The sequence below is a fragment of the Microtus pennsylvanicus genome, chromosome 5, assembly GCF_037038515.1.
Source record: "Microtus pennsylvanicus isolate mMicPen1 chromosome 5, mMicPen1.hap1, whole genome shotgun sequence".
Classification (NCBI taxonomy): Eukaryota; Metazoa; Chordata; class Mammalia; order Rodentia; family Cricetidae; genus Microtus; species Microtus pennsylvanicus.
The window spans coordinates 139,030,807-139,042,888 of record NC_134583.1 but is presented as its reverse complement, the minus strand read 5'-3'; the positions used below and the strand labels follow the sequence as shown (position 1 = coordinate 139,042,888).

General features: G+C 46.6%; 1 protein-coding gene across 2 annotated transcripts in view; it reads right to left on the bottom strand.

Moving 5' to 3' along the window:
- The window catches only part of Grk5 (G protein-coupled receptor kinase 5), a 206,795-nt gene that overhangs the window by 19,251 nt on the left and 175,462 nt on the right, over window positions 1–12,082 (bottom strand). For both annotated transcript variants that reach the window (XM_075974572.1, XM_075974573.1), the window contains 5 exons: window positions 10,855–10,918; window positions 9,796–9,936; window positions 5,187–5,377; window positions 2,808–2,845; window positions 1,217–1,306 (listed from right to left, as the gene is read on the bottom strand). In XM_075974572.1, coding sequence (XP_075830687.1) covers window positions 1,217–1,306; window positions 2,808–2,845; window positions 5,187–5,377; window positions 9,796–9,936; window positions 10,855–10,918 — 524 coding nt within the window. The remainder of the gene's footprint in view (window positions 1–1,216; window positions 1,307–2,807; window positions 2,846–5,186; window positions 5,378–9,795; window positions 9,937–10,854; window positions 10,919–12,082) is intronic.

Below are 12,082 nucleotides of genomic sequence, written 5' to 3'. Positions count from 1 at the left end.
GTTTTGCAATAATTTCTGTTTCTATAATTCCCTCAGTTTGTGTTTCCTTTATTGTCTCTATTTTGATTTTCAAGTCTTGAATAGTTTCTTTCATCTGTCTGATTGCTTTTTCTTGGTTTTCTTTAAGGGATTTGTTGATTTTTTCCAATTTTTGTCTTTTCCTTCATTTCTTTGAGGGAAATTTTCATTTCCTCTTTAAGGGACTGAAACATTCTCCTAAAGTTATCTTTTAGGTCATTTTCTTCTGCTTTATCCATATTTGGTTGTTCAAGTCTTGCTGCTGTAGGGCCACTAGTTTTTATTAGTGTAGTGTTGTTCTTTGTGGTGTTGAGTGTGTTTTTACCTTGTCTACCCTTCTTTTCCTGATTGGTGTAATTAGGGTTGTGTCTCTGATGATCAATCTTTCAGGTGCCAGTGGATCCAAGGCTCTGATGGATGCCCCTTGTGGTACAGTCAGGGTCACGGTTCCAGTCACTCCAGAGGTTGCTCTGCAATCCCAGGTGTTATTAGGGCTTGCTGCCACAGAGATTGCTGGCTCTGACCTGTTCCCACTGAGGTCATTGCCTTGGGTCTGCTCTGGCAGAGGTTGCTGGCTCAGGCCTGCTCCCTTGGAGGTTGCCAATTCATGCCCACCGGGTCTGCAGAGGTCTCTGGCTTGGGCCTGTTCCCTCAGCTGCCCCACCTGTTCCTGTGAAGGTCATTGCCTCAGGCCTGCTCCAGCTGAGGTCACTGATTCAGGTCTGATCCTGTGGAAGTCACTGGCTCAGGCCTGCTCCCACAGAGGTCTCTGGCTCAGGCCTACCCGCCTCCATGGTTGCTCTCTTGTACCTGCTCCTGTGGTGGTCCCAGAGCTCTTCTTAATGGCCACATTCTTCTCAGAGGTCTCCCCAAAGAATATCTATCTGATACCTATTCTAGGTAGGTCCTTCTTCAACAACAGCTCCCCTAGAAATGCTAGTGCCAGGCTCTGGTCCCAATCCCCAGGATGACTTGTCTTTGAGACTTAGGTTGGCTGGTGGTAGGGGGTTACAGAGAGCTCAGTTTAGGTTACACCTTGGGTCCCACTGGCCTACCCCACCTGATTGGGCCTCCTACCAAGCATCCCTATGGAAAATCAGTACAATACTTTTAAACAGCAAAACAAAAAGAGACAAGAGGACTTTTAATTGATGGCCTTGGGGAGGCTCAGTTGTGATGGGCACAAAGTATTACTCACCCATGTAACCAACAGTGCCCACACGGCCACGAATAAGGTCTCCTTCAGGGATCTTCACGGCTAGTCCCAGGTCTGAGATCCGAATGTGGCCTGTTGGGGACAGCAGGGTCAATGAGTTCATAGTCACATGAACACCCTGGTCAAGGACATAGACACACAAGGCCTCTGCGCAATGAAGATGTGACCTCGGCCTGCTCTCACAAGGTAACCCTGTGACCTTAGGAGACTGTAGGTGAGATGTCTAGAAATTGTACATAATGAGGGAAACATTAATAAAAATGCAGAAGGATGTTTGGACAAGGCTAGTCACGGACTGACCTATCACATTTAATGTCCCAATAGGCTTTCTGGAAGGCTGAGGTCACAGAGTTTAAAATATCCTGGCTGACTCTCAGATTGCTTCACAGGAAAAATATGAAGTTCTTGACATTTTGCAACAATTTGCTTAAGGAGAAAAATTATAAAGCAATTTGAGAAGCCACTCCCTGCCTTCCTGATTGGTCTTTGGAGTTTGTTTGTTTTCTTCAAAGATATGGAGAAATGAGAAGAGCAAGATCTGGCCTGGAATCTGAGTTCAGAGTCCAAACTGACCCCCAAGGCCCAGGCAGCACTGCCTACCTCTACCTATGCAGAGTCATGGATTATATTTCACACTCAGGAAGGAGCACATGCCCTTGTCCATAAATGCCTGTCAGGCCTGAGTATCTCAGATGGCCTCCAGCTCTGTGGTCTCTTACAGGAAAGGGGAAGAGAGCCCCTGTGGGACTTCAGTGTGAGTAGTTCAGAGAATGCACTGTGGCCTGGACCTCTTGGAGGATCCTGTGCTCCTTGTTTCTCTACACACAGCTCTCTCCAAGTCACCAAACTGGGAAGGAGGAGGGGGGCTGTGTAACCCAGGAATATGCAGGAGACTTGGTAGTATCTTTGTCATGGTCAGGCTGGCCTGAGTCTCAGGCTTATTATATGTAAGATGGATACTTGGAAGCCACCTGTCCCTCTGTGGCAGGAATAACTAGGAAAACCTAGTTAGGTACACGAGAAACTATGTATGAGGTATGAGGGATTGAACTGCATGAGGGAATACCACCCACTTGCTTATACCCAAGGGCAAGTACAATGAGAGTACACAGCTAATGGCATGTTCACAGCTGGCTGGAGTCAGCAGCTGTTTTCTGTGGGCCATCATGTAGTACCCTCACTACACAGTCCTCTTCACAGTGTCCATCACAGTCCTGATGTTTCTGCTTCACAAACAGGACAAGGAGCAGGACAAGTGGCATGGATGTCCAGCACTACCTCCAAATCTTTGCTTCTTTGCTTTTGGTCATCACTCTCTGTCACTGACACTGGCTCTGATGTCAGAGTCAGCTGAGCTACACTACTTCACAAAGAAGGATCCTTCCTCAAGCCCAGGAGTAAGAAGCAGTAATGGGGTCTTCTGCCCTATGGACCCCCAACCCTTTCCATGGTCCTGGTCTAACCAGGCCCTCCATTCCCGAGAGTGTCTGCAGGCCCTTGCTCTGGGTAACTTGAAACATTAGCCTCAGACACTGTAACGGAAAAGGCCCCCATCTTCCAGTCCCTGACTTACCATAATCATCCAGCAGGATATTCTCTGGTTTCAGATCTCTGCAGGGTGAAAACAATAGGCATCTGAGCATGGCCATTCCATGCAGCAAAGACACATTGCATCTGAGCTGATCCTCTGGTGTCAAACAGGCCCAGGGGCCACAAGATGTCTGCCTCCCACCTCTGGGTTGAGATAGTCTGGTCTCTATGGGTCAAGACCATTGTCAGATCATTTCTCTCCTCCCAGTAATTTAACACAAATGCTGAAGTTTGCCTTTGGCTTCTTCTCTTTCCTACAGAGTAACTAGGAGGTCAGAAAAGGCCAATTCTAGTGCCTATCGTCACACAGGTGGTCCATGGGGCAGAGGACACTGGCTAGTATGGCTAGAGACTTGCTGGAGGGCTGGGAAGACATGATATCACAGAATACCCTGTAGGCAGAGCAGGTCCTAGAAACAAACAAAGAGAAGACACCAAGACCAGAGCACCATTAGGAAGAAAGCTGTATGGTGAAGATGGGCCAGAGGAGAGATGCCTATGGAAGAGGTCCCAGGAGGCTGGCTTATCTCCTAAATCCTACTGTGTCAAAGCCCAGGATTAAGCTCAAGCAGAAGCCACAGCTGCTAGTGGTGCTGTTTCATCTTATCCATAATGTCTCAATTCACTGACAGGATCTTGCTTATAAAGAATAACTTCTGCCTTCCCAGAGAGGGGAACAGACAGAAGACTGGATATCCCAGCAAAAGCTGGGTGAAGTTGTAGCTTAGATTGGGATCCCAGGGCTGACAAAACTGGCATCTGGATGGAGGCTCCAGTTCTGCACCAGCCAGCTTTGTTTAACCGATGGCAGTTGTTCTTACAGGAAGACTACCCAAATCCTGGGCAGTCCCACCAAAGGAGATGGGTATTGCGTACCCTTCTTTATTACAGACCAGCTTTGCTGCCTTTTATTATTTACATGGGTTTCTTTTGATGTGCTGACATTTCCAAGGAAAGGTAAAAACTCTCAACTCAAGAAACCAGTGGCAATGGATTGGAAACAACAGATTGCCACGAACCACGGGACAGGATCAAATTCACAGGCAATCTAGGGCAGGTAGAACAAGAAGGAATACCTTACTTATGTCAGTGGTTCTCAATTTGTGAGTTGCAACCCCCTTGGTATAGAATAACCCTCCGAAAGAAGAGGTAGCCGAAGACCATCAGAAAACATATATATATATTTACATTATGATTTATAACAGCATAACTACACTTAGGAAGCAGCAACAAAAAATAATTTTATGATTGGGGTCACTACAATTGAGGAACTGTATTAAAAGGTCGCAGCATTAGGAAGGTTGGGAATCACTGCCTTAGGTCTTTGCTGCTCTAGAGGAAGGGAATTTGGGACTCTAGAGGCTGTCCCCCCACATCCCACAACACTTTTAAGTGAAAGGCAATTAAAGAGGTTCTTTTAGCTCTTAGGGTAACTCTTCTGACTTCTTACTATAATAAAAAACAAAACAGAATTACAGGCAGGAGCTATCATTTGGGGCAGGAGCTCTCAGGAACATTCTTTATTGCTTCTAAAATCCTCTTGGGTTCCAAAGACAATCTTCACCCAGAAATCCCACGTAAAGACATGAACTGAGTGTGTGGGTGCCTGGGGTGTCTGTGAGGACTGACAGTATCCCATATGCTGGCAGTGTCCGGGGTAGAGCTATCATCAGTCCTTAACTTTCAGGAACTTATCACAGTTTTTTTTTTAAAGGCACATGGTGGTGGAAATCAATTTGCTACAAAAACTAGATTATAGTGGGTCCCTTGAGAAATGTAATGCAGCTGGCCAATATCAAAACATCAGTCCCTTCTTCTGAACACATAAGGAAATAATTCAGTATTTGCTCAAAATGCAGAAGGGAAGACAGAAGAGATGGCTCAGTGGTTGAGAGTACTTAAAAACTCTTCAAAAGGACCAGAGTTTGGCTTCCAGCATCCATATCAAGATGGTTCACAATCACCTGTAATCCCAGCTCCAGGGGAGCCACTGCCCCTTCTGGATTCAGCAGGCACTGATACAGACAAACTCACAAACACACATAAATTTTAAAAAAATAAAATAAAAATCTTTTTTAAAAGTACAGGAGAGGCAACGGAGTCTGTCAAAATCCTGTGCACTAGGGGGAGAACATGAAGTGCTGTTCACTGTAAGAAGCATCTTGGTATGGGGCTCTATAGAGTCCGGGCCATTGTGATGTTAAGATGGGGGGGAGGTGAAAGTTAGAACAGGCTCAAGGTTGGGTGGGGCAGGTCATGTGGCAATGTGATACCGTTAGACAGTGACTCTTCCCATATCTTACTGGGACTGATTCAAGGATCCACTGAGCATCCCTGGGCCATCTCTAGGAGCACCGCTCACCTATAGACAGTGTTCTCACGGTGTAAGTCTTCCAGGCCACAGAGGATCTCAGCTGCATAAAACAAGGCTCTCTCTTCTTCAAAGCCAGGGTTCCCCATGTTGTAGATGTGAAACTTCAGATCACCCCCATTCATGATGGTCAGGACCAAGCACAGCGCATCTTTGGTCTCATAGGCATAGGCCAGGTTGACCTGTGAACACAAGAGCAGCACTATAATGCAGTCACAGCAGCTGTCACCGACTAATACTGCCTTCTCTTGGATCATTAACACTAGGAGGAGAGGGGAGTGGAAGGGACAAAGCAGCTCATACCCTGTGCCCAGTTCTCCCCTCGCTGACCCTGCCAGCTTTCCCTCACAGCCAGCAAAGAACTCATGCTCAGATCTTCTGACAAGCGGCTCAAAGTAAAGGGCTTACAGCTTCCAAACTACAAAACATGTGCAGACATTAGTTTTGTTAAACCGGATGTTGCCTAGTTGGCTGGTCAGAAAAGCAAAGCATAGTGGCCCTTTATGCTGTAGGAGGGGCAGTAAAACTTTGGAACAATAAGGGCCTGACAAAAAAATCTTCTATGAAAGATATGTCAACAGATGTGGATCTGGTGGATTCCAGATACCTACGATGTAGAGAATGAGGCAGGTAGTGCTGGGTTAAGGCACCTTACACTATCCTGTCGTCTTCACTTTGGGAATTTGTACAAATGAAATCGGCCACTGATGGCCAGGCTAGGGATAGGATGTAAATATCAGGAAGAATAGGAGTTATTTCTGAGGAAAGGAGACAATCTGATAGTAGAGGTGGCATGAGCGCTGGGTTCTATCGCCAGTGGCTGGAGCTGACCCTCTCTTCCCTCTACACCTGCCCAGGTGAGCCCCAGGAAGGCTCCACGAGGAGTGTCATAGTTTGAGTGAATATTCTCTAAAGGTCCACATGTTCAAGAACTAGGACCCACAGCGGTGCTACTAGAAGAGAGGACCTTAGGTCATTGGGGGTGTCTTAGAAGGGGACTGTGAGACTGGACGACCTCTTGTCTCTCAATTCTACTAGGAGAGGAGAGGACCTTAGGTCATTGGGGGTGTCCTAGAAGGGGACTGTGAGACCGGACGACCTCTTGTCTCTCAATTCTACTAGGAGAGGAGAGGAGAGGAGAGGAGAGGAGAGAAGAGGAGAGGACCTTAGGTCATTGGGGGTGTCCTAGAAGGGGACTGTGAGACCGGACGACCTCTTGTCTCTCAATTCTACTAGGAGAGGAGAGGAGAGGAGAGGAGAGGAGAGGAGAGGAGAGGAGAGGAGAGGAGAGGAGAGGAGAGGAGAGGAGAGGAGAGGAGAGGAGAGGAGAGGAGAGGAGAGGACCTTAGGTCATTGGGGGTGTCCTAGAAGGGGACTGTGAGACCTGATGACCTCTTGTCTCTCAATTCTACTTTGTTTATGGTATAAATCCTACAACAGGGCTACTTGATGTTGGATAAGAAGCTCCAGAATTGGGAGCCAAAATAAATCACTGTTTTTTTATTAGTTAAATGTCTCAGGTATTTTGTTATAGTGACAAAAGTTGACACCAAGTATTATTGTGAGAACTCTCTGCCACAGGTAGTGGATGGAACCCACTTAAGGAAGGTGGGGCCATCAAAACCAATGGACCTTGAAGATGTGCCAGCCCAGGCTTGTCAGACATACCATGCTTTTCAGAGTAGGACCCACCAGCACCCCTGTCACAGATAAGGGTTCCACTGAGCAGCATCAAGATGCCACAGGCAGGGTCTGTGCTGATGCCCATGGCACCTGATAACATCGGCCATGCCGATGCCAGGGGTCTGGGCTGCCACCTGGAACCATGCCAATTTGGGTGGCCTGCATTGCCAACTGAGGCCATAGTGACATCCAGTCCTGGGCTGCTACCAAAAAACTATGTCTGGGTCCATGGTCCTAACACAGCCAGGGTATGTGTTGATGTTCATGGCACATAGTAACACCAAAGTTCACATAGACGTCCAGGACTAGGCCACAACCCATAGCAATGTTGGTGTCTGAGGGCTATGCTGCCAGTGGGGCCATGCTGATCTGGGTGGCCTATGCTGTCACACAAGGCCATGGTGTTGTCTGGGCCCAGGATGCTGCTTATGGCATGTCTGGGTCCATGGCCCAGCAGCAGTAAGGGTCTAAGTTGATGTCCATGGCTCCTGTTACCACCAAGGGCTATGCGGAAGCCCAGAGTCTGGATAGCCATTGAAACCACGTTGGTGTCCGAGGGCCTTGCTGCCACTGGGTCCATACTGATCTAAGTGGCCTATGCTGCCACCAGGGCAGTGATGATGTCCGGGAATGAACTGCTGCTGATGGCCATGTCTGGGTCTGTGATGATAGCTTATGCTGGAGAGGATGTGGAGTAAGGATCATCCATTGTTGGTGGGAATGCAAACTTGTGCAACCACTTTGGAAATCAGTGTGGTAGTTTCTCAGAAAATTGGGAGTCAACCTTCCTCAAGATCTAGCAATACCACTCTTGGGAATATACCCAAGAGATGCCCAACCATACTACAAAAGCATTTGTTCAACTATGTTCATAGCAACATTAGTTGTAATAGTCAGAACCTGGAAACAACCTAGATGCCCCTCAATGGTAGAATGGATAAAGAAAGTGTGGACTATATACATATTAGAGTACTACTCAGCGGTAAAAAACAATGACATCTTGAATTTTGCATAAAATAGATGGAAGTAGAAAACACTATCCTGAGTGAGATAATCCAGACCCAAAAATACAAATATGGTATGTACTCACTCATTAGTGGATTCTAGCCATAAACAAAGGACATTGAGCCTATAGTTCATGAGAAGCTAAGTAATAAGGTGAACCCAAAGAAAAACATATATAGATCCACCTGGAAATTGGAAGCAGACAAGATTGCCTGACAAAATTTGGGAGCAAGGGAGCAAGGGGTAGAAAGAAGAGAAGAAGGGGAAGTGGAGAGGAGAAGGGGAATATTGGGGAGAGCTTGAGGGAAAAGAATAGTTGAGATGGAGGAAGCATAGATATGAGAGAAAGGAAAGAGATATCTTAATTGAGGGAGCCATTTTGGGGTTAGCAAGAAGTCTGGCTCTAGAAAAATTCCCAGAATCCACAAGGATGACCCCAGCTAAGACCCTAAGCAATAGAGGAGAGGGTGCCTGAACTGGCTTTGCCCTGTAGTAAAACTGATGATTATGTTATATATCACCATAGAATCTTCGTCTAACAACAGATGGAAACAGAGGCAGAGACCCACATCGGAGCACTGGACTGAGCTCCCAAGGTCCAGTTGAAGAGCGGAAGGATGGAGAGTATGAGCAAGGAAGTCAGGACCATAAGGGGTTCACCCACTGAGACAATGTGCCTGAGCTAATGGGAGCTCACCAACTCCAACTGGACTGGGAATGAACAAGCATGAGATCAAACTAGTACCTCTGAATGTGGTTGACAGTTGGGGCAGACTGAGGGGCACTGGGATTTGTCTCTGCTTCATGTACTGACTTTTTGGGATCCTATTCTCTTTGAATGTATACCTTGCTCAACCTGGATGTAGTGGGGAGGGCCTTGGACTTTCCACAGGGCAGAGTGCCTTGCCCTCTCTTAAGATTGGAGTGGGATGGGGGTGTGTGTGGAAGGAGTGGGAAGGGACTGGGAGGGGAGGAAGTGGGAATTTGGATTGGTATTTTTTAAAGTAATAAAAAAATAATAATAATAAAGAAAAAAACAAAAACAAAAAACCCAAAGCAGAGATGAATAGTTTTGTTTTGTTTTGTTTTTTAAGGGAATGGCTAAGCTGTTGGTCTAGACAGAGGAGAAAAAAGTCAACTTCAGGGTAAAAACTATCATAGTATAATATGTATAGGATAGTCCTGTTAGCTAAAAAATAATAAAGCCTATATATGAATAAAGTATGCATGGAATGATTACCCATAGAGGGAGTTATTTGTATTTATTGTATATCTTTTTGTGCCACTTGAATTTTACCTCTCACATATTTTAGTTTTTATAATAACATGTAGAAGAAACATTTAGAGCTTACCAAATAGCCATATACCTCCATACTCCCCAGCCTCTTCTGCCTCATCCTGAGATGACAGCTGTGACCAGCGGAAGCATGGAATACTAATCAAGCAGGGATAGTGAAAGGTCCCAACAGAGACCCCTCAGCATTCTTTCCTGGGTTTGGTTAGGGTAGTCAGTAAGTGAAGAGGGTGGGTCAATCTGACTGGACTTGATGTGCCTGAAAGATAAGCTTTTGTTGTGTCTAGCTAATTAAAGTTAGGGCTAATTTATTACTTGGGCAGAGTCTTGTCTAGACTGACCTGGAGGCATACAAACAAAATAGCACCTCTCTAGGAAACTCCACCAGGATGGTCTCCACCACAGTAAAACCAGACAACAGCATCCATAGAACCCAGAGATCCTTGTTTGAGTCGATAGTAATCTTGTTTTGTTCACTGAGGGGTGTATAAGGTGGCCTTGGAGAACAGGGATCCCAGAAGTGGGGACTCGCTGCATTGGAGGACCATCATTCCTAGCAAGGGAAGGAAGTCCCAGTCACCACAAGAGTGGGCCTGTGACTGGGCCCTGAACACTCACCACAAACTGGCTGTTGACTTTCTCAAGAATCTGCTTCTCATTGAGTGCCATGGACTCTCCTTTCCTCTTTTTGATCCTCTTCTTCTCTAAGCGTTTGCAAGCATACATTTTACCTGTGGCCCGAACCTGGCAGGCACAGACCTGCAGTAGAAGAATACACTAAGGTCATAGGATACTAAAGTGGTTTACCCAACTCCAAGGCCAGGATGTCAGGTCTCTGGAGCTGGAACTGGTGGGTCCAAAGCCAGCAGGTGTGACCTGTGGTTGTTGGAGTTCAGGACATCTGGCTCTGTACCCAGTGCTGCCTGAACTCTGTCTTCATGAACTAGCTCTAAGACGCCTCCTCCCCTGAGAAGGCTCTTGGCCTTGAAGGTACTGAAATGACCACAGCATAAAGTCAGGTGACCGGCTGAGGCTTCAAGTGCTACCCCTGATCCCCACATCAGGTACAAGTGAATTTTTTCCTGCCAGCTAGAAGAGCTTGTTTTGGGAGTATAGTGAAAGAAGACCTTCACGAACCCTAACTTTACAACTCAGAGAAACGGGAAGAGCATTGAGAGTTTAGCACCAGTTCTTTCTTTACTGGTTGTATGACCTTGCCTAAGTCACCAGTCTTTTCTGAACAGTTTTCCTTGGCTCCAAAATGGAAACAAGGCTGACCTCAAATATTGAGAAGACCACATAGTATTATTAAATCTCTATTCCTGAAACAAGATATACTAGCAGTATCACGTGGACCCCTCATTGGCCAAGGTTGTTCAGTGCCTTCATACATCCTCAAACATAACCCAGGGGACCCATCCTTTCCTTGAAGCTCCCACTTGAGGTTATGGAAAGAACCTCCACTTCACCTGCCCTCACAGGGCAGTGAAGTCTCTTGTTACTCTCCTTTCTCTCTCACAAATATGTCCGCGTCCAGGCCAGACCCCTTGCTACCAGACCTCTCTGCTAGCAGAGGGCTAGGGCAGAACAAGTAGATCCTTCTAAAAGCACTACTGATCTAAAAGGGGTGAGGAAAGGGAGCAGAGGCCAGACCCTTTAACGAAGATTTTCACTCACCTCTCCAAAGCCACCTTTGCCCAGCACCCGGTACTGCCGGAAAGTATTTTTGGTCACTGGTTGCCTGAAAAATATCAAGAATCTGACATTGATGTCCTGAAGGTAAGATCTAAGACCCATAAAAAACAGATAAGGTGGCTGGCAAGGAACAAGCCAAGGACATGCAATGCCTTCCTCTGAGGCTGTACTAGAGACTCAGATCTTTGGCTCCCGATCCTGGGCAGCTAGGGGATGAGCCACCCTGGCTTGCTCAGAAGGACAGAGAGAAGGTTTGGAAGAATAAGCCCACAGGGCTTAACCAAGTTGAGTCAGGACTTCTCTCTGGAGGAACTCAGTGCAGCCCACGCAACTAAAGGCTCCCTAGTTGCTGCCCTTCCACTGACAACATCCCTTTGCTCTCTCCCAAACTTACAGTCTGTGGCCAGACCTAAAAGGGAACTCTGCTTCATATGGTATGTGTGTGTACGTGAGTGTGTGTGTGTGTGTGTGTGTGTGTGTGTGTGTGTGAGTGTGTGTGTGTGGCAGAGGCCACATAGGAACATACAGATCTCCCTATACCTGTAGAGCTCAGTTTGTCCAGCAGGTGCCCATACTTGGCTATTCTGGGCACTCATGAGTGAGTGCACCTTGCTTAGAGCGAATGTTGCTAGTTATAGGTCTGTTTCAGGTACTCTGTGATCGTCAGCTCTTAAACTTTCCTTCACAGGGACTGCTTTGCTATATTTCCATCCATCCAGGACACTAGAATACCATGAATGGCCAAAGAAGTGGTGATAAAATACCCATCATTTTCTGTCTTCAGCTTCCCAGTTCCCAAATAGATGACAAATAAAATACTCTAGCTTTTGCCAAGAACTCCAGGGTGAAAAGCTTGTTTTTATCCCTGTCCTGGTTGGCAAGGACTTATCAATGTAAAATGGGAAACCACCTCTTGGAGCACAAGAGCTATTCTCTCTCTCTCTTTCTCTCTCTCTCTCTCTCTCTCTCTCTCTCTCTCTCTCTCTCTCTCTCTCACACACACACACACACACGCTCCATGCCCTATAAAATTCCTGAGCAGAACAGGGGCTAGAGGAGACTGAACTGGGTCAAAGAACTGGATCCATTTGAGGAGGAGGACTGACAAGGCACCATGTCACAGAAACCCTCAGTACCTGGCTTCCTACTTAGCACTAAGGCATCTCAGGTGTACAGAGAAGAGCTAGCATCTGACACAGGGCAAGAAGCC